The 21,703-nt window shown below is 43.5% G+C and overlaps 1 protein-coding gene across 3 annotated transcripts in view; it reads left to right on the forward strand.

The window, feature by feature from the left end:
• Positions 1 to 2,543: 2,543 nt before the first annotated feature.
• CIT (citron rho-interacting serine/threonine kinase) overlaps positions 2,544 to 21,703 on the forward strand; it is a 173,811-nt gene continuing 154,651 nt past the window's right edge. For 2 of the 3 annotated variants that reach the window (XM_055551014.1, XM_055551016.1), the window contains exons 1-4: positions 2,544 to 2,888; positions 6,022 to 6,124; positions 12,025 to 12,166; positions 21,478 to 21,653. In XM_055551014.1, the coding sequence (XP_055406989.1) occupies positions 6,029 to 6,124; positions 12,025 to 12,166; positions 21,478 to 21,653 (414 nt within the window). In that variant the 5' untranslated portion in view covers positions 2,544 to 2,888; positions 6,022 to 6,028. The remainder of the gene's footprint in view (positions 2,889 to 6,021; positions 6,125 to 12,024; positions 12,167 to 21,477; positions 21,654 to 21,703) is intronic. The other variant, XM_055551015.1, reaches the window with a different exon arrangement.

A 21,703-nucleotide genomic window follows, 5' to 3' on the forward strand; every position in this document is an offset into this window, starting at 1 on the left:
ATGACCCACCTCCCAGAATATTGGAAATAAAAGCAAGAATAAACAAATGGGACCTAATTAACCTTAAAAGCTTCTGCACATCAAAGGAAACTATTAGCAAGGTGAAAAGGCAGCCTTCAGAATGGGAGAAAATAATAGCAAATGAAGCAACTGACAAACAACTAATCTCAAAAATATACAAGCAACTCCTACAGCTCAACTCCAGAAAAATAAATGACCCAATCAAAAAATGGGCCAAAGAACTAAATAGACATTTCTCCAAAGAAGACATACAGATGGCTAACAAACACATGAAAAGATGCTCAACATCACTCATTATCAGAGAAATGCAAATCAAAACCACTATGAGGTACCATTTCACACCAGTCAGAATGGCTGCGATCCAAAAGTCTACAAGTAATAAATGCTGGAGAGGGTGTGGAGAAAAGGGAACCCTCTTACACTGTTGGTGGGAATGCAAACTAGTACAGCCACTATGGAGAACAGTGTGGAGATTCCTTAAAAAACTGGAAATAGAACTGCCTTATGATCCAGCAATCCCACTGCTGGGCATACACACTGAGGAAACCAGAAAGGAAAGAGACACGTGTACCCCCGTGTTCATCGCAGCACTATTTATAATAGCCAGGACATGGAAGCAACCTAGATGTCCATCAGCAGATGAATGGATAAGAAAGCTATGGTACATATACACAATGGAGTATTACTCAGCCATTAAAAAGAATACATTTGAATCAGTTCTAATGAGGTGGATGAAACTGGAGCCTATTATACAGAGTGAAGTAAGCCAGAAAGAAAAACACCAATACAGTATACTAATGCATATATATGGAATTTAGAAAGATGGTAACAATAACCCTGTGTATGAGACAGCAAAAGAGACACTGATGTATAGAAGAGTCTTATGAACTCTGTGGGAGAAGGAGAGGGTGGGAAGATTTGGGAGAATGGCATTGAAACATGTAAAATATCATGTATGAAACGAGTTGCCAGTCCAGGTTCGATGCACGATACTGGATGCTTGGGGCTAGTGCACTGGGACGACCCAGAGGGATGGTATGGAGAGGGAGGAGGGAGGAGGGTTCAGGGTGGGGAACACATGTATACCTGTGGCGGATTCATTTTGATATTTGGCAAAACTAATACAGTTATGTAAAGTTTAAAAATAAAATAAAATTAAAAAAAATAAAAAAAAAGAATTCTGGAGTGGGTTGCCATTCTCTTCTCCAAAATAGAACATATATACACACAACTTACTAATTATAAAACAATAATCTATTTTATTACTATAGTCAGGCTAAGAATTAGATCATAGTAGCACCCTAACTGGGGCTTCCCAGGTGGCACTAGTGGGAAAGAACCTGCCTGCCAATGCAGGAGATGTAAGAGATGCAGGTTCAATTCGTGGGTGGGGATGATCCCCTGGAGGAGGGCATGGCAACCCTCTCCAGTATTCTTGCCTGGAAAATCCTATGGACAGAGGAGCCTAGCGGGTTGCAGCCTATAGGGTCACACAGAGTCAGACACGACTGAAGCGACTTAGCAGGCAGCATCCTGACTCCCTCAAAGGATACCATCCCCTTGATAACTACTATCCTGAGATCTGCTTTACTTTCTGATTTATCACCTGTAGGTACATCCTTGACTAAATATTTTGTTTTGCTTTTGAAATTTATATTACTGAAAACATACTTTAATAACCTATAAGGGAAAAGAAACTGAAAAAGAATATAGTATAGCTGAATAACTTTGCGGTATACCTGAAACACAACATTGTAAATGAACTATATACTTCAAGAAGAAAAAGAAAACATACTTTATTCTATTGTTATGCTTCCTTCACTCAGGATTGTTTTGAAACGCATTATGTCGTTGTGTTCAGCTGTAGTTGTTCTTTTTTATTGCTGTATGAAAACACTCCAATATAAAAAATTATCCTTTCTGTTGTTGGATATTTGGGTTGCTTCCAGTTTTTTTTTTTCATGATGCTGTATGGTACTATCTGTACATTCTTGTACATGTCTCCTGGTGTACACAGGAGTTTTTCTAAGGTATACCCAGGCGTGAGTCACAGACTGTGTATATCATCAACTTTAGCAAAGAATGGCAAACTCTTTTTCAGACAAACAGTATGATTTATACTCCCAAGTCTTGCCAACACTGTCAGACCTCCTCCCCACCAATCCGCCCCAATCTGGCTGCCTGTTATTGTATCTCTTCGTGGTTTTAGTTTTCTTATTTCCTGATGATGAGTGACGTTGAGACCTTTTCATGTATTTGTTGGCCTTTTGGATTTCGACTGTTTAGGTCTCTTGTCTTTGCTTTAAAATGTTCTATGAGACAGTTTCAGTATCATCGCCTTTTTGTTGCAGTCGACAACCAGTCATTGAGGCGTGTGGAATCGCAAACTCAAAGCCTCAGTTGTAGCCTGTTAGCAGAGAACCAGCTGGTTTATTTAACAAAGTAACAAGTACTTTTACCTTAGCCAGGACTGATGAACAAGATCACCAATCAGAGGGGCTGGGCTGCCTTCATCCTTGCAGGTGGCCATGAGAGCAAGGGCCACTGCCCCAGCATTCTCCTCAGACTTCCCAGACATAAACAGACGCGTCCTCAAACCTTGTATCCTTCTGCTTAACCGCCAATTTCAAACTTCCAAGACCTGCCCTGCCGGCGGAAGAAACAATTTCATTGGCCCTCTCTTTCACTTCCCTGGTCCCTTTAAGGACTTGGGCAGGACCTGGTTGAGATAGAACTGTCCATCATACGAGCGGGAACACTGATTGGTCCAGACGTGGCTGGCCTCACCCACGCCGTTCCCAGTGTTCAAACGCTGACGCGGGAGGAACTGGGCAGGGCGGTGCGCAGACGGCGGGGTACGCTGAACGGTGAGTCTGGTCTCCCCAAGCCCAGTTCTCCCTCTCCCCACTTTGCAAGACCAAGGGAAGGGCCTTCTCCACCACACCAACCCCGGCTTTGCCTCTCGCAGGCGGCGGTCCCGCCCTGAGGGCTGCGGGGGGTCGGGAAGGTCTTCCCAGGCTGGCGGTGCAAGGGCATATCCCCCGTCTGAGCCGAAGTGTTGGCTGGGCAGTGCTGCGGCTAGAGGAATTTCCTTTCCCCAGCTGGGTGGGGTCCTGTGTTTCTTCTGTCCTGCCTCCTGTCGGCATTGCTAGTCGGGGCCGGCAGCGCCTTAGAATCTGTGTGACCTTAACTTACTTTGGTGTCTTCATACTCTTCGCCCCAGCCCGTCACCGCCTACTTTCTGCCTCTTTCACTCTGTTCGAGCCCTACGTGGTTTCCCAGCTACTGTTAGAGAAGCCCAGGTCTTGCTTCAGAACCTTAGCTCTGGCTGTTCCCTCTGACCCCAGGATACTTTTCTTTACCCAAGTATCAACAAGGCTTGCTGCTACTCCCTTCAGATTGGCTCAAATGTTACCTGTTCAGTGAAGTGGTGTTGGAGAAGACTCTTGAGAGTGCCTTGGACTGCAAGGAGATGAAACTACTCAATCCTCAAATCAATCCTGAACATTCATTGGAAGGACTGAAGCTGAAGCTCCAATACTTTGGCCACCTCATGCGAAGAACTGACTCCTTAGAAAAGATCTTAATGCTGGGAAAGATTGAAGGCAGGAGGAGAAGGGGACGACAGAGGATGAAATGGTTAGATGGCATCACCAACTCGATGGACGTGAATTTGAACAAGCTCCCTGAGTTGGTGATGGACAGGGAAGCCTGGTGGGCTGCAGTCCATGGGGTCGCACAGAGTCGGACACAACTAAACTGAACAGTGAAGTTACTCTGACTACACTGTTAATACACACATTGCTGCTGCTGCTGCTAAGTCGCTTCAGTCGTGTCTGACTCTGTGCGAACCCATAGACGGCAGCCCACCAGGCTCCCTCGTCCCTGGGATTCTCCAGGCAAGAATACTGGAGTGGGTTGCCATTTCCTTCTCCAATGCATGAAAGAGAAAAGTGAAAGTGACGTCGCTCAGTTGTGTCCGACTCTTAGCGACCCCATGGACTGCAGCCTAGCAGGCTCCTCTGCCCATTGGATTTTCCTGGCAAGAGTACTGGAGTAGGGTGCCATTGCCTTCTCTGTATACACACACCACCATGCCCCAATTCCTCCATTTGTTTTTTATTATTATTTTTTGAACCCCATAGCTTCCAACATGCCTGTAATAGGTAATTTACTTATTTTCAATCATTTGTTCAATAACTGTTTATTAGCATTTATGTGCCAGGCTATATATGTCCCCATTATATTAGAATAAAACTCCTTGCCCTGGTGGAGCTTATATTCTAAGGGGGGTTGTTGTTGTTCAGTGATTTAAGTCATGTCTGACTCTTTGTGACCACATGGACTGCAGCTTGCCAAGCTTCCCTGTCCTTCATTTTCTCCCATAGTTTGCTCAAACTCATGTCCATTGAGTCAGTGATGCCATCCAACCATCTCATCCTCTGTTGCCCCTTCTCCTTCTGCCCTCAGTTTTTCCCAGCATCAGGGTCTTTTCCAGTGAGTCAGCTCTTTGCATCAGGTGGCCAAAGTAATGGCGCTTCAGCATCAGTCCTTCAAATGAATATTTAGGATTTATTTTCTTTAGGATTGACTGGTTTGATTTCCTTGCTGTCCAAAGCACTGTCAAGAGTCTTCTCCATCACCACAATTCAAACGCATCAATTCTTGGGTGCTCAGCCTTCTTTATGGCCCAGCTCTCACATCCGTACATGACTATTGGAAAAACCGTGAAGTGAAGTCGCTAAGTTGTGTCCAACTCTTTGTGACCCCATGGACTGTAGCCGACCAGACTCCTCTGTTCATGGGATTTTCCAGGCAAGAGTACTGGAGTGGGTTGCTATTTCCTTCTCCAGGGGATCTTCCTGACCCAGGGATCGAACCTGGGTCTCCCGCATTGTAGGCAGATGCTTTACCGTCTGAGCCACCAGGGAAGTCATTGGAAAAACCGTAGCTTTGACTATACAGTTCTTTGTTGGCAAAGTGATCTCTCTCCTTTTTAATATGCTGTCTAGATTTGTCATATAGCTTTTCTTCCTAGGAGCAGTTCAGTTCAGTCTCTCAGTCATGTCTGATTCTTTGTGACCCCATCCATGAATTGCAGCATGCCAGGTCTCCCTGTCCATCACCACCTCCCGGAGTTTACTCAAACTCATGTCCATCGAGTCGGTGATGCCATCCAACCGTCTCATCCTCTGACGTCCTCTTCTTCTCCTGCCTTCAATCTTTCCCAGCATCAGGGTCTTTTCCAGTGAGTCAGTTCTTCGCATCAAGTGGCCAAAGTATTAGAGTTTCAGCTTTAGCATCATTCCTTCCAAAGAAATCCCAGGACTGATCTCCTTCAGAATGGACTGGTTGGATCTCCTTGCAGTCCAAGGGACTTTCAAGAGTCTTCTCCAACACCACAGTTCAAAAGCATCAATTCTTCGGCACTCAGCCTTCTTCACAGTCCAACTCTCACATCCATACATGACCACAGGAAAAACCATAGCCTTGACTAGATGGACCTTTGTTGGCAAAGTAATGTCGCTGCTTTTTAATATGCTATCTAGGTTGGTCATAACTTTCCTTCCAAGGAGTAAGCGTCTTTTAATTTCATGGCTGTAATCACCATCTGCAGTAATTTTGGAGCCCAGAAAAATAAAGTCAGCCACTGTCTCCACTGTTTCCCCATCTATTTGCCATGAAGTGATGGGACCAGATGCCATGATCCTAGGAGCAAACATCTTTTAATTTCATGGCTGCAGTCACTGTCTGCAGTTATAAAACAAATTTTAAGTAAGTGAGTATGTCAGGTCAGTGTTGCAGTGTTACTCCTGTTACACTGAATAAAAGTCTGATTTTTAATCTGTGTCACCAGACTGAGCTTCCCAAGACCCAGTGGTGGCTGATTTTTCACCTCCCTACCCCTGATATCTTGAGGGAAAGCTCAGGATCTCTCAAACCCTTCCCGCTCAAATCAGCAGAACACACTAACCTCCTCTTGTCTACTTTCATCACCAGTGGGGAGATGTTGAAGTTCAAGTATGGAGCACGGAATCTACTGGACGCTGGTGCTGTTGAATCCATTGCCAGCCGGGCCTCCAGGCTGAATCTTTTCTTCCAGGTAACAGACTGGCTTGTCAACTTCGCTCACCTGTATGTGGTTCCTTGGGACTCAGAAGTTACAGGAATTTGTTAGAGGACTGAGGCGAATCTAGGAGAAATCTCCTTTGATCTTTTATATATGCTGAAAGTTGTGGAAAAAGGAGCCATTGTGCCTGGAATGGGTAGCTGAACTTGCCCTGGAAGGGGGACCTTTTTGAGGATTTCACGCATGTTACTCTTTTGCACTAAAGTTTGCCCTTTTATTAAAGAAGGAAAAGTAAATGAACAAAGACACTCTTTTGACTGGAATTTCTATAGGTGTAACCCTATAGAAATATAGAAATCTTTTTCATTCAAGGGATGTTTATGTTTTAAAAAAGTTTTGGTAAATACCAAACCTGTACAACCCACATTCCTCTCAAGATATAGACCATTTCCATCACCCCCAAAAGGATTAAAACTTAATGTTGTGAGATTTTTTTCCCAAGTAGATTTCTAATTTTTTTGTTTGTTGTAGAAATCCTTGTTTAATAAGTCAAAGAGAAAATACAGATAGTGGTGAAGGTTTAGGTTTGAATCCTGGCCTCAGAATGTGTTAGCTGTGTTACCTAGGGTGAGTCAGTTGCCTTCTCTAGATCCATTTTCCATTCTTTGTATTATAATAGAAGTTATAGCACCTAATTTACAAAGTTATGAGGATTAAATGAGATAATTCATGTACTTAGTTCTTGCCCATCTCTTGGTAAGCCCTTTATAAATGATAGCTATTATTAATGATGAGTGTAGAAATAGTATTAGCTCCAGTGATAATAAATTTATGTTCACTTAGCAGTAACTACTAAATAAGGCATTTTGGTAGGATTATCTGTATAATGATAAATCTAAGGTGATTTACAATGTTATATTGGTTTCACTACTAATATGTTCTTGAGGATATTTTCCCCAAGCTATTGGTATTGGGGAATGTTCAAACAGATCAGAATGCGGACAGAGTGAAAGCTTAGTTTGTTCTGTGGGTCACCATTTAAGTCATGAGGCATTTTTCTCTTATGAATGGTCTATTTTTAACCTCAACTGACTGGAGTGCTGCCACTTTTTAACCCATTAATTGTTTTACTCCAAAACTTCCAACTTAGGACAAAATTCTTATAATGTGCAGATATGGAGAGGGACAGAGACTTGCTCAGAATCACGCAGCTTTTAAATGACAAAGCCATACCACATTTTTGGTGTGGGTGTGTAACTGCTGGGCAACATTGCCAGTGTATATCAGAGTTTAGTAAGTGTATCTTATATTTAAATGTCATTATACCAGCAAAGATTGTGTGTAAATCCCCAATTCATTCTTTTTTTAAAACAAGTTCCACCGTGCGCCCTGAAAAGCTATTATTTGCAAGCATAGCATAACCCTAGCACTTGCTTTAATATAAGCAGAATAAGGATACTGTTTTTGCCCCCCATCCAGCTGAAACCCCACTCCTTCTTCGGTGGGACTTGGACCCAGCCAAAACTCAGATTGGGACTTGAATCCATCATTCCTGAGTTAGGAGGGGACTTGAACGCACTGTTGTTGGTTTTTTTTAGATTTAATTCAGCTGTACTGGGTCTTCTATTGCAGTGTTTGGGTCAAAGTCATTGTCTTTTAATTGAAACTGCTCACCTTGTGTCAGAACTTTCTGAAGCTCAGGTTCTTTTCAGCATGAAAATTGCAAACAGTGAGTTTATTAGCAGAGGATGCTTGTGAGAGATACAAATAGTCTGGCAGGGGAGCACAGCACTGAGAACAAAGAGGGCTATATTTTTATAGTCAAAGAAAAAGTGGGGAGTGGAGTAGACCACCTTCCTTATTTTGGGGTAGAGTTCAAGGCTTAGGTCTTTAGTTCTCCTTTGACCCTGTGTGGTTAAAGAGGACTGTCAGGGCGCTATTTAAATCATATGTATATTAACAGAAGAAAGGTCATTTAATATATACTAAAATATGGTAATTCATCTCAGGTTTTGATATTATGACCCCTTTCACCTAGTTTCTTTCCCTTTTCCCCTCTCTTCCTGTCTTGACTACCTGCAGAAATGCTGTTCTTCAAGGATCATTAACTCCCTGACTTCATGTAACAAGATTCAGACCTGATATCTATTGTCTTGTGTTTAAACTGTTGGCACCTGTGGCTTGAGTGTGCCTGGCAAATGGATGCATCTGGTCTTCCTTCAGGGTAGTATAGATTGTTACTGAGGTCAAAGTGTCAGTCGCTCCTTTGTGTCCCACTCTTTGTGACTCATGGACTGTATGAAGCCTGCCAGGTTCCTCTGTCCATAGAATTCCCCTGGCAAGAATACTGGAGTGCGTAGCCATTCCCTTCTCCAGGGGGAGCTTCTCAACCCAGGGACTGAATCCGGGTCTCCTGCATTGCAGGCAGATTCTTTACCATCTGAGCCATCAGGGGAGATTGTTGCTAGGGTACTGGGTTCTTTGCTAGAGTGATCATTAGCTTATAGCAGTCTCCCAAATGCCCTTAAAATTCCCTCTTGTCTTTAATCCCCTCGTGGGATTTCTAAACTAACTGATTATCCCACTTTATCCCTATCCCAGTGTACTTTTAATGAGGTTTGGATAGAGAGTAGTGGTTTTGTTTTCCATGTAGATAGGGTCTCAGTTTCTACTTGACAGTAAGTACCTCCCCAAGAGTTCCAGGTCAGTGGTTGGCAGGCTTTTAGATTTTTGAGCCAGCAAAATTTTACAAATTTGCTAGGCTGACTGAGGTTTGCCAACTTTGTATTTTGCTAAGTAAGGGATGTAAAAAAACACAAAAAAGAAAACGCTATTATCTTCTGGTCCTTTTATTTCATAAAGAGAGGATATTTTAAAAAAACACCAAGAGGGGAAGGATGTTGTTTCAGAATAAAGGACCATTTTACAATTTGAATACACTTAGTTTTATAAAAGAGTCATCATGCAGTGTTCACTTTTTCTTACTTTATGACAGACGTGAAAACTTTGTTAAGACTCAGTACTGTATTTGGGAACTGCTGCTTAGTCTAAACTCATCAGAGAGAAAAACTAGGAATCATATTTTCCCAGGAAGTGGCAGAACTCTAAAGTGACAGATAGTGTGGTCTGACTCAGTGCTTCACAAACCTGGCTGAGGTCTGACTGTTTTGGGAGGAGGTGTTACTGAAATATATTCTTAGCTACAGACTGGTAAATTCTAATTCAGTAGGTTGGGGATGGTACCTGAGAATCTGGTTTTTGGTTTTTAGTTAAGTTCTCCAGGTGACTCAAAAGTAGTCGTGTTACTGAGCCCAAGCTTGTTCTGCTTGCCACAGGACAGACCAATAAATCAGGATATGAGTTGTTGGAACAAGGAATAACTATTTTAATTGGAAAGCTAGCAGATGGAGAAAATGGCAGACTGGCATCTCAGAAAACCATCTTCCCTCTGTCGGAGTTCTGGCCCCCGTTTATATACAAGAGGGGGAGGGGCCCACTGTGGCACTGACCAATGGCTGAGCAGGACCATTGAACGTGGCTGGTTAGCAGTTAGGCATTAATGGTTGCCTGCTTGGGGGAGGGGCCCACTGTGGCACCAACCAGTGGCTGAGCAGGACCACCGAAAGTGGCTGATTGACAGTCAGTTGCTCACTAACGGTTGCTTGCTTGGGGGAGGGGCCCACTGTGGCACTGACCAATGGTCAGCAGGACCACAACTGGTCGCTTGCTTGGGGGCAGGTCCACTGTGGTGCTGAGCAGGGCCCCTATAGCTTGTGCCTGCCTCTCAGCTGTTGCACCCAGAGTAGGAAGGTGCCACACAACACCAGAAAGCGGCAGGGTCTGAGGAAGTCCGGGCTGCTCTAGTATTGTCCTCCGGCTCTCAGTAGAGCCTGCTTATCTGAGGCGGCAGACTCTGTGGCCTCAGCTGGCTTCACTGGTCAGTTTGTGACTGATGAGGTGGCTCAGGAGCAGGCATCCTGGGAGCGGAGCTCCCGTCTGCCACTTGGGCAGTGGGTTAGTGGTGGGCGTGGACCGACCTGGTGGGCTAGGTTCAGCCGCGTGCAGAGGTGTAGTGGAGTGGCCCCTCCTTTAATGGTGTGTGCTGGCCAGTGCCAGGGAGCGGGCAGGAAAGGGCCCTTCACGCTTCTGGTTCTGGCTGAGGAGGCTGCTATTGGGCTGTTACAGTCAGTTTGTTTCTGTCATCCAGGGCTGGGTAACAAAGCGCTCACTAAGTTTAAAGCAGCCATGATTTACTTTTTCTTAGCATTCTGTTGGTTGGCTGCATGCAACTAGGTGATTCTTCTGCTGGGGTCACTCATGGGTTGTGTTGAGAGCTTGGCAGGGACTGAAACCTCTGGGTGCCGACTGCTGACTGGGGTGCCTCAGTTTGTCCAGTGACCTCTTCTCCAAAGTCTTTTGTTACTCACTCAGTCTAACCTGAGGCTTGTAATTTTTCTGTGAATAGTACATTGGCCCTAAGGTCTCCGCTGCAACTACTGAACTCTGCTATTCTATTTATAGCACAGAAGCTCAGACAGTAAAGAATCTGCCTGCAATGCAGGAGACGTGAGTTCAATCCCTGGGTTTGGAAGATCCCCTGGAGAAGCAAATGGCAACCCATTCCGGTATTCTTGCCTGGAGAATTCCATGGACAGACAGAGGAGCCTGGCAGGCTACAGTCCATAGGGTTGCAAAGAGCTGCATGAGACTGAACAACTAACACACACACACAGCCATAGATGATGTGTAAATTAATAGGCATGGCTGTGTTCCAATAAAGCTTTATTTATAAAAACAGACAGTGGGTGAGATTTGACTGTCACGTGGTCTAGCCCAAGCTTCTTAACTTGGCAGCTGGCTTCCCCAAAAAAACAAAAGTAGAAGCTGCCAGACTTCTTAAGGGCTGCATCTTGAACTGGCACTGGGTCACTTGTGTTATGTTGTTTCACATGAGTCATGGCGACAGAAGAAGTCATGGGGAGAAGAAATAGACTCTGACGCTTGATGGATGCAGTGGCAAGTGCTTTTAGAGTTAGAATTGTTGGTGGCCAGCTTTGCAGAGAGAACTGCATGTAGCCCATGGCACATGGGATTCATTGCTCTAGACCAGGGGTGTGAACTCATGTCTTGGGTGGCCAGACAGTGAGTGTAAAGGAGTCAGATGGGCCAGATGGAAGAGCTGTGAGTTGAGTCTGCAGTGAAGTGCCGAACACATCCACTTTCTAGAGGGGCAGTGCTCCTCAGCTGCAGCTCACCCTCCCCAGGCAGGAATGTGGTACGGTGTTGCCGGATCTGCCTGTGTATCATGAGAAGCCAGAAATCCCCTCCCCCGGCCCCTTTTCTTTTGGTGTGAAATCTCCTGATTTTTCAATATTGGCAGATAAATTATTTTAAATATAACAGGCCAAACAAAACATGTCTGTGGGCTAGATGCAGTCTGCCAGTTTGCAACTGTTGCCTGAGATCATGAATAAATTCAGCTTCAGCGCAGTCACTCCATTCACACGACCCTTTATGGTTTGAGTGAATTAAAGAAACTGAAGTTATGTTAAACAAACCTGTAGGAACACAGGGAGGAAGAGGCATTCATTGTGTCCTCCTGAAGAGGCACAGAGATGTGACGGAACCAGCAGGGTCCAGAGTAAATGTCCCCATGAGCCTCAGACTGCTAAGACAGAGGAACTGTTTCTTATTCATGGCGTGCTGATGAAGTTTTTCTCCCCAGGTGCAGGAGGAAGAAGCCCACATACAAGTGATAACTTAATGACTGTCAATGGACGTCACTTTAAAGGATGAGGCCACCAAATTCTGCTGCTAGCGTGTGTCGTGAGCAGTTAGTTGAGTTGGTGGCTTGCAATTTACTCTGCGTGGATGTTATTGATCAAAGCTTTTCATTATTGACAGTGTCTCCATCTGCTGTTTGCTGTTTTTAGGGGAAACCACCCTCCATGACTCAACAGCAGATGTCTCTTCTTTCCCGAGAAGCGATATTAGATGCCCTCTTTGTTCTCTTTAAAGAATGCAGTCAGCCGGCTCTGATGAAGATTAAGCACGTGAGCAACTTTGTCCAAAAGTGTAAGTGTGGGGAGAACTTTTTCTTGAAAATTGTCCTGCTTAGTGAGAATTAGAAGGATACTGGAGGTGGGATGCGTTTGTGGTTGGAGGGAGTGGGTAGGAATTTCTGCTTTAGATGGACCCAACTTCAAGGTCAGTTTCCATCTGCCGTTGCTAGGAGACCAGATAAATCAGGCCTCTTGATTGTGAGTGATAAAAACTCATCTCAAACTAGCTTAGGCCAAAAAGTGAATTAAAAAAAAAATTATTGAGTATAGTTGATATACAATGTGTTGTGTTACTTTTACTGTACAATGATGTGATTCAGTTATATATATATACACATACACACTCTTTTTCATATTCCTTTCCATTATGATTTACCATGGGATATTCAATATAGTTCTCTGTGCTATACAGTAGAACTGTGTTGTTTATCCCCAAAAGTAAATTTTTTTGGCTCATGAAACTGAGAGTCCAGGGATGGGTTAAATTTTAGGCATGGCTGGTTCCAAGGACTTAAATGTCTCTGGCTCCTTCATTGTATTCACTCAAGGCTGATTATTCATTAGGCATTGTGAACACAGTGCTTAGCATCTACAGTATTCACAATTATTGTAATTAGTTTAATTTTATTTTAAAATCATAAAAAATATGGGTATAATAATCTATAATGATTCTGGATTATATTCATCTTTATACCAATGTGGTCACAAAAATATATATATTTATATAAAATTTTTTTTTTTTTAATGGAGCAAGGGGCTGATGAAGGCAAGTGCCTAGGGACTATGAAAGTCATAAACTGGCCCTGCCCTCACCCTGTTCTTGACTCTACTTGACTTGCACGTGGTGGGGAAGTTGGCTGCTTGCTGGTTCCTAGTTTTGTATTTTTTCACCTGCCTCCAGTGTTTCTTGACCAGTGGCGATTTCTCCTCCCCCAGGGACAATTTTGGTTGTCTCAGCTGGCAGGGAGGGTGCTCTTGGTAGCTAACGAGTGGAGCCCAAAGATGCTGATAAACATCCTGCAATGCACAGGATGGCCCCCACCACACAGAATTATGTGGCCTCAAAGGCGTACAGTGCCAAGTCTGAAAGGCTTGTGAAAACCACGTCTCACATGACTTTCCAGTGTAACCAACCACCCTAAAATTTAGTGACTTAAAACAAGAATCATGATTCTGTGGGTCGACTAGGCTTCAATGAGAATTCTTCCATTCCATGTGACATGGGTCAGGATTGTGGGCATCTGGGCTGGAATGGATGACCCGCCCATTGTCTGGCACGTTGCCTAGAAGGCTGGGCTCCCCCAGGACTCTGAGACTAGTAGGCCTGTCTCTCTCTCTGTGAAGTCTCAGAGCTTCTTGCTCTCCATATGGCTGTTCTGTGTGGTCTGTCCATGACGGGTCAGCCAACTACAGCCTGGGATGCCTGCTTTGTAAACAAAGTTCTCCTGGAACACAGCTTCACCTGTTCCCTATGGCTGCTGCCACATCACAAGGCGTTTGAGTAGGTGTTACCATATGGCCTACAACGCCCAAAATGTTTACTGTCTGACCCTTTGAGACAAAGCTACTGACCCATGGTCTACACTGTCACTCTAGCAGAGATGTCTAGATGTCCTCCATGGCAACTCAGGGTTTCCAAATACAAAAGTGGAAGCTGCCAGGCCTTCTCAGGGCTTAGGTCTGAAGGGACAGAATCTCTTTGACTGCATTCCATGGTTTGCAGTGAGGCAATGGGGCCACCTAGATTTCTTGTGCCGGGGAACAACAAAGCACATGCATTGGGCACTGTCTTTGGCTGTTGGCTACCCCACTGTACCCAACATGTATTGTCTACGGTCTCTATTCATGCAATCTCAGGGAAGATTCTCATTGGCTCTGGTTTGGGTCACTTGCCCATCCCTTGACCAGTCACTGGGCCAGGGTGTGAAGTATTGTGATTGGCCTCATGTAGGTGCCCAGCAGTCCGGGGCACCATGATCACTGGGACCTCATGGAATGGGGGATGCGCTGTTACCTAAAGGACCTGGGAGTTTTGAATGGATAAAACCAATGTATGTCTAGTAAGTGACATTGGTATTTACATGTAACTTGTTTGTTCTCAGTGTCCTCATCTGAACGATGGGGGAAAAGGCATATCTGATACAGGGATTGAATGAGATAGTGCACAGTCCAGGCTTATGTTGCCTGGCACGTAGAGACACTCAGTAAATGTTGCCCAATAATGATAACCATAAACCTCAATGTCTAACATATTGTGTACCTTTAACTTTAAAATGCACTTGGCATATTTGTTCATGATTCTGTATTTGTTTGAATAAGCTCCCACCTTATTTTGTTGAGTATTTAAACTCTCAAATAGGGAGTAGGAGGGGAAGGAGAAGCTTGTGACAAGACTAATTTACTGAGCTTTCAACATACACCTTCTTGAGATTGCCCTCCAGTTAGGATCATCCTTTAAAGCAGTGGATCTTCTAGACTCATTCAGTAATCAGGAGACTAGACTTGTGAAATGTAGATTTTTCTAATAGATTTCTCTTTCAGGAAACTGTTTCAGATTTTTAAAGAGGCTTCCTGGAGAGGATGGTTGAGAGATTATGATTGGAAAAGGGTGATTGCATTAGTATGTTTTTTCCCCCCTCTTTGAGTTTCTGTTTTAGAATGTAAGCTTCATTTTTCTGTGGGAAGAAGGGTCCAACAGCTGTTACCACATAAGTTTCTTGAGGCTTGCCATAGAGATGGAAAATTTCTTCTGGGACTGTTGGAGGAAGTGAGACAGAATAATACAGCCCTGAAGCAGTGCCCCTAGTTTGGGCCAAGGGAGGGCAGGGAGCTGGCATTTGGGAACCAGGGAGGAATTCTTCGTTTCTTAATTGCTAAGCTAGCCTTTTTGCCTAAAACTGGGTCTGGTACACAGAAGGTGGGGCTTCCCGGGTTGTACAGTGGTGAAGAATCCTCCTGCCAATGCAGGAGATGCAAGAGACATGGGTTTGATCCCTGAGTCGGGAAGACCCCCCTGGAGAAAGAAGTGGCAACCCACACCAATATTCTTGACTGGAAAATTCCATGGACGGAGGACCCTGGCAGGCTACAGTCCGTGAAGTCGCAAAGTGTCAGACGTGACCAAGTATGCATGGACACACACAGAAGGTGTTTAATAAATATTGGTTGACTGATTATTGCTGATAAACAGAATAAATAGCAAAATGTTAAGCAGTGTATCACATATTTTATGTAAAAAATAAACAAGTGTGATGTTAAAACATACAGACAAAAAGAAGTGTTGATAATTGTTAAAGTTGGACTTTTCTCGGTGATTTGACAGTGGCTGAAATTTTACCCTCTTTCAGCTACATTCACTGCAGGCAAACTCTTCTGTATGTTCACAATCTTAGTACTTTGGACAAAATACTACTTTTAAGTTCCTCCCTGCCGCCCTCCGCCCCCCACCATTGTAAACATAGTACAAAGTTACTTGTAGCAACAGGGATGGACCTAGAGATTATCATACTAAGAGAAAGACAAACATCATATGATATCACTTATATGTGGAATCCTAACAACTGACTGATACAAGTGAACTTATTTACAAAACAGAAATGAGACTTACAGACATAGAAAACAAACCTATAGTTACCAAAGTGTAAGGTGGGGAAGAAGTAAATTAGGAGTTGGGATTAACATATACACGCTGCTGCTGCTACTGCTGCTAAGTCGCTTCAGTCGTGTCTGACTGTGCGACCCCATAGACGGCAGCCCACCAGGCTCCCCTGTCCCTGGGATTCTCCAGGCAAGAACACTGGAATGGGTTGCCATTTCCTTCTCCAATGCATGAAAGTGAAAAGTGAAAGTGAAGTCGCTCAGTTGTGTCCAACCCTCAGAGACCTCATGGACTGCAGCCTTCCAGGCTCCTCTGTCTGTGGGATTTTCCAGGCAAGAGTACTGGAGTGGGGTGCCATTACCTTCTCCAGTATACACACTACTATACATAAAATAGGTGACTTCCCTGGTGGCTCAGACGGTAAAGTGTCTGTCTACAATGCAGGAGACCCAGGTTCGATCCCTGGGTCGGGAAGATCCCCTGGAGAAGGAAATGGCAATCCACTCCAGTACTACTGCCTGGAAAATCCCATGGACAGAGGAGCCTGGTAGGCTACAGTCCATGGGGTCGCAAAGAGTCGGATACAACTGAGCGACTTCACTCACTTCACTCACTCATACATAAAATAGGTAACCAATAAGGACCTATAGCAGAGGGAACTATATTCAATATCTTGTAATAACCTATAATGGAAAAGAATCTAAAAGATATATATATGTAGCTGAATCACTTTGCTGTACACCTGAAAACATAACATTATAAATCAACTATATTTCAATAAAAATTAAAAAAATACAAAGTTAAATATAAAAGATCAGAATGGAAGGAAAAACCCTCAAAATCTTACCTAAGATAACCACTGTTAATGGTTCAGTGCATAGTATTGCAACTTTTCTTCTGTCCTTATAAGATATTTATTGTGGAATTGTTCAAACATAGCTTAACAGTAAAGAGACAAGTGTCATAAACCCCCACATACCAATCAAGTAGCTTGAACAATGAACCCTTTACCATGTGTATTCTAACATTTTTTTGTTCAATTGCTCAGTCGTGTCCAACTCTTTGTGACCCCGTGGACTGCAGCACACCAGGCTCCTGTGTCCTTCACTATCTCCTGGAGTTTGCTCAGACCTCATGTCCTTTGAGTTGGTGATGCCATCCAACCATCTTATCCTCTGTTACCCCCTTCTCCTGCGTGCAGTCTTTCCTGGCATCAGGGTCTTTTTTTACTGAATCGGTTCTTTGTACCAGGTGGCCAAAGTATTGGAGCTTCAGCATCAGTCCTTCCAATGAATATTTAGGGTTGATTTCCTTTTGGATTGACTGGTTTGATCTCTCTTGTCCAAGGGACTCTGAAGAGTCTTCTCCAGCACTACAGTTTGAAAGTGTCAGTTCTTTGGTGCTTAGTCGTCTTTATGATCCAACACTCACTTCCGTACATGACTACTGAAAAATCCATAGCTTTGACTATATGGATCTTTGTTGGCAAAGTGATGTCTCTGCTTTTTAATACACTATGTTTGTCATAGCTTTTCTTCCCAAGCGTCTTTTAATTTCGTGGCTGCAGTCACCATCTGCGGTGATTTTGGAGCCCAAGAAGATAAAATCTGTCACTGTTTCCATTTTTTTCCCTATTTATTTGCCATGAAGTGATGGGACTGGATGCCATGATCTTTAATTTTTTGAATGTTGAGTTTTAAGCTGGCTTTATCACTCTCCTCTTTCACCTTAATCAAGAGGCTCTAACATTACTCTGGTTTAATTTTATGCAAAATGGGTTGTATGTTGATAATGTTTTGCCACTAGCGTTGCTCACCTAGCAATATATTTACTTAACAAATATTTGTGGAGCGCTCGCTATGTGCCTGCTGCTGTTTTGAGCACTGGGTTTACAGTAGTGATCAAAACAGAAGCAAATCCTTGTCCTTAAAGAGACTCCAGTGGAGGTTGAGCTACTTAATTCTTTTAAATATGTGTCTAGTATTCTTTTCTGTGTGAACTCTTATGCTGTTTCCACTTTCCTGTTAATTGTAGACCTCTACATTGTTTCTGATTTTTCTGTAACAAGCAGTGCCCATCATAAGTATCTTGATATGTGTGTCTTTTGAACATTTCTGTGAAGGATGCATTCCTAGACAGTGAAGTGTTGCAATACTGAGTTTTAACAAAGGAAGCAGCATTCAGCTGTGGTGGCTTTTGCTCCCTGGATCTATATATGTATCTGGGAAGATCATTCTCTGACTGCATTTTCATTTCATGCTTTGGGTCTCTACCTCAATGTCAGTTCCCACCATGTTCATAGTGGGTGGGGATGAAGGTTGATGTGGTTTTGTAGTCACAGAAGTTGCTGGTGGGAAGAGAAGTTGTGCAGGGTTATTTTTCACAGTCATAGGTACGAGTTTAGCATCTCACCTGTTCACCTTGATAATCCCAAAGTCTTTGAATAACAACATTGCGACTTGGAGTGGTTTCTCAGAATTCTGAGAGTGTCATGGTGGTTTTGCCTGCAAGCAGTTTTGTCTGCTGGGGTGATTGAGATGCCTGGTGGTTGCTGGAGACAGACCCAGAGTTATTAAGTTGGACAGTGGTGTAAGCAACGCGGGGGCCCAAGGCCTTACAGAAGAATCAGGAGAGGCTGGCCTTGTGTGCAAGCAGTAATGAAATCAGGTTCAAGTCAGAAAATTGCAAGTCAGCATATTTGGGAAATTAATAATTCAAAAACTCAAGTACTAGGTCTGAGAGAAACTTGGAAGAAGACAAGGAAGAAAGACTGGGCTTGACACAGAGATGTCAAGGCAAAAGGAAAATATCATGCCGCATTCAGTTCTGCTTCTGCATGGAAACCTCCCTGAAGGCGCTCTAGATTTATTTTTTTGTTTTACAATGGCCACGGTGAATTGAAGCGAATCTACTCACCCCTCTTGCCTGATTCCTCAAGGGAACAAAGAAGACGTTTTTAGGATAACAAGTAAGAGATGTTGTTAGTGCAGTGGCGCTCATCACACGTGCCTTTGATCCAAATGAATTCAGCTCCACCCATGCAACCAAGAAAGGGAGTGGGTAACAACAATTAAAATTGCATTGGCTAATTCATCAATGTGCTGCCAAATGACCGTGGTTATGGAATGGCTCTGCCCTTTGTTGGGCTATGTTCCTTTAGCTGTGTCAACAACTTGCCAAGTGAATGTAGCTCCCAGCTCTGCCTGGTGCCCTCCCACAGAAGTGGCTCCAGTGCACCTGTGGGATTTCAAGAGTCCCTTGGTCTTCACCATGACATCTTTCTGAGGGATTCTCCAGGATAATTCTGATGACATGTTACTGTTGTCTTCCTTTGGAGTATAACCCTGTATATGGTGCCGTTTCCTTGTAATGGACAGGACTGAAGGATTTGGTCAGTCACAGCTGTTCTGCTCTATTCCTTTTTTAAAAAAAATATTTTATTGAAGTATAGTTGATTTACTAATGTTACATTAGTTTCTGCTGTACACCAATACAGTTATATAATACATGTATATATATATATATATATTCTTTTTCATATTCTTTCCCATTATGGTTTATCACAGGATATTGAATATAGTTCCCTGTGCTACACAGTAGGACCTTGTTGTTTCTTCATCCTATAAATAACAGTTAATATCTGCTAATCCCAAGCTCCCAATCCTTCCTCCCACCCAACCCCCTTGGTAACCAGCAGTCTGTTCTGTCTGTGATTCTGTTTCATAGATACGTTCATTTGTATTTTAGATTCCATGTGTAAGTGATACTATATGATATTTTGTTTTTCTATTTCTGACTTACTTTGCTTGTGTGTGTATGTTGCTGTTGTTAGTCGCTCAGTTGTGTCTGACTCTACGTGACTCTGTGTGACCCCATGGACTGTAGCCCACCAGGCTCCTCTGCCCATGGGATTCTCCAGGCAAGAATACTGGAGTGGGTTGCCATGCCTTCCTCCAGGAGATCTTCCCAACCCCGGGAATGAACCCAGGTCTCGTGCACTGCAGGTGGATCATTTGCTGTTGGAGCCACCAGGGAAGCCAGACTTATTTTGCTTAGTATGATAATCGCGAGGTCCGTCCATGTTGCTGCAAATGGTATTCATCCTTTTTCTGTGACTGAGTAGTAGTCCACTGTATGTATATACTTCATCTTCTTTGTCTATTCATCTGTCAGAGGACATTTAGGTTGCCTCACGTCTTCGTTATTGTAAGTATTGCTGCTGTGAGCATGGGAGTGCATGCATCTTTTCAAATTACAATTTTGTCTGGGTGTATGCCCAGGAGTGGAATTGCCGTATCGTATGTTAGCTCTGTTTTTGTTTTTTGAGGAACCTCTATACTGTTTTTCATAGTGGCTATAGCAGTTTACATTCCCACCTACAGTGTAAGAGGGTTTTCTTTTCTGCACACCCTCTCCAGCATTTGTTATTTGTCAACTTTTTAATGATGGCCATTCTGACCAGTGTGAGATGGTACCTCATTATAGTTTTGATTTGCATTTCTCTAATATTTACATTCCATTCTATTCTTTAGATCATTAGAATCACTATATATCTATCCTGTGATGCCCCAATTTAATGTTGTTAATAAATGTATTTTAGATTCCAAATTTGCTACCTGTTTAGTCCATACTTTAAACACGGAGAATCTCTGACTGTTATGAACTGAATGTTTTTACCGACCTTCCTGCTTCCTTCTCCAGTTCCCCAAATTTATATGTTGAGGCTTTGACCCCCCAAAAGTGGAGCCTTTGGGAGATAATTAATTAGGTGTAGATGAATTCATCAAGGTAGGCCCCATGATGGAATTCATGTCCCTAGAAGAAGAGGAAGAGAGATGAGGGCTCCTTTTCCTTCTACCACATGAGAAATACAGGGGCTGCCTGTCAGCCAGGAGGTGGGTTCTCAACAGGCTCTCAGCCTGCTCTCCCTCACAGCCTCTAGAACTTTGAGAAATTAATGTCTGTTGTTTAAAGTGCTTTATCTGTGTGTTTGATGCTTTTGTTAAAGCTTTTAGGATAGAGGAAGACACCGGCTGAGAGATTGCATTCAGAAAAGGAGTAAAACTATGCCTAGAAAAGAGACAGTTGCAAACCCATCAAGCTGTGTGACATGTCAGCTCTGCAGGGCCAAGGTCAGGCCTCTGCTTGGTTCCTCAAGCTCAGGCTTTTTCTCTCTTGGTAGTGCTGCTACATACTATGTATGGCAAGGAGGGTATTTACTGACACAATACAAGGGAGATAAGACCTGGGCTAATGGAGTAAAACTGAGTAGAACATATGGAATCAGGATGGAATGTTCTGGAAGTCAACCCCAAAGTCAACTAAGGATGGGGATCACATTGCTCATATCCCATTATAAACCAGTCCAGATGCTGATAACATGTTTGACCACACTCACTGCCCTGCAGCCCCCGTAGAGGGGGAGGAAAAGCATGATTTCTGTTCTCCTTCCCTTGTTTTCTGCATCTACAGGATTCAGATCATAGCTGCCATGGAAACTGTGCGTTGGAATTTCTGGAGCCCTTAATTTTAACTTAGCATAGAAAAAACACTTTTGTGCTGATTTTATAATTATTCACGACAAGGAGAAAGTGACTAAATGTCTCCTGACAGTGAGGGAAGATACAGCAACGCTTTCTTCTTTCTTCCTTTCTTCTCGCTTTCATAAAGATACGAGTATTTGAAGTACATTATGGATCCAGGAGTCACTCTTCCGTCTTTTGCAGATTCCGATATCATAGCTGAGTTGCAAGAGCTCCAGCCTTCAATGAAGGACTTTGAAGTGAGAAGTGTCGTAGGCTGCGGTCACTTTGCTGAAGTACAGGTGGTCAGAGAGAAAGCGACTGGGGATGTCTATGCCATGAAAGTCATGAAGAAGAAGGCCTTGTTGGCCCAGGAGCAGGTAGGAGCATTTAACATCCAGCCTCCCCTGTCTGAACCAGCAGGTTCGTT

This window comes from Bubalus kerabau, chromosome 16 (assembly GCF_029407905.1).
Source record: "Bubalus kerabau isolate K-KA32 ecotype Philippines breed swamp buffalo chromosome 16, PCC_UOA_SB_1v2, whole genome shotgun sequence".
Classification (NCBI taxonomy): domain Eukaryota; kingdom Metazoa; phylum Chordata; class Mammalia; order Artiodactyla; family Bovidae; genus Bubalus; species Bubalus kerabau.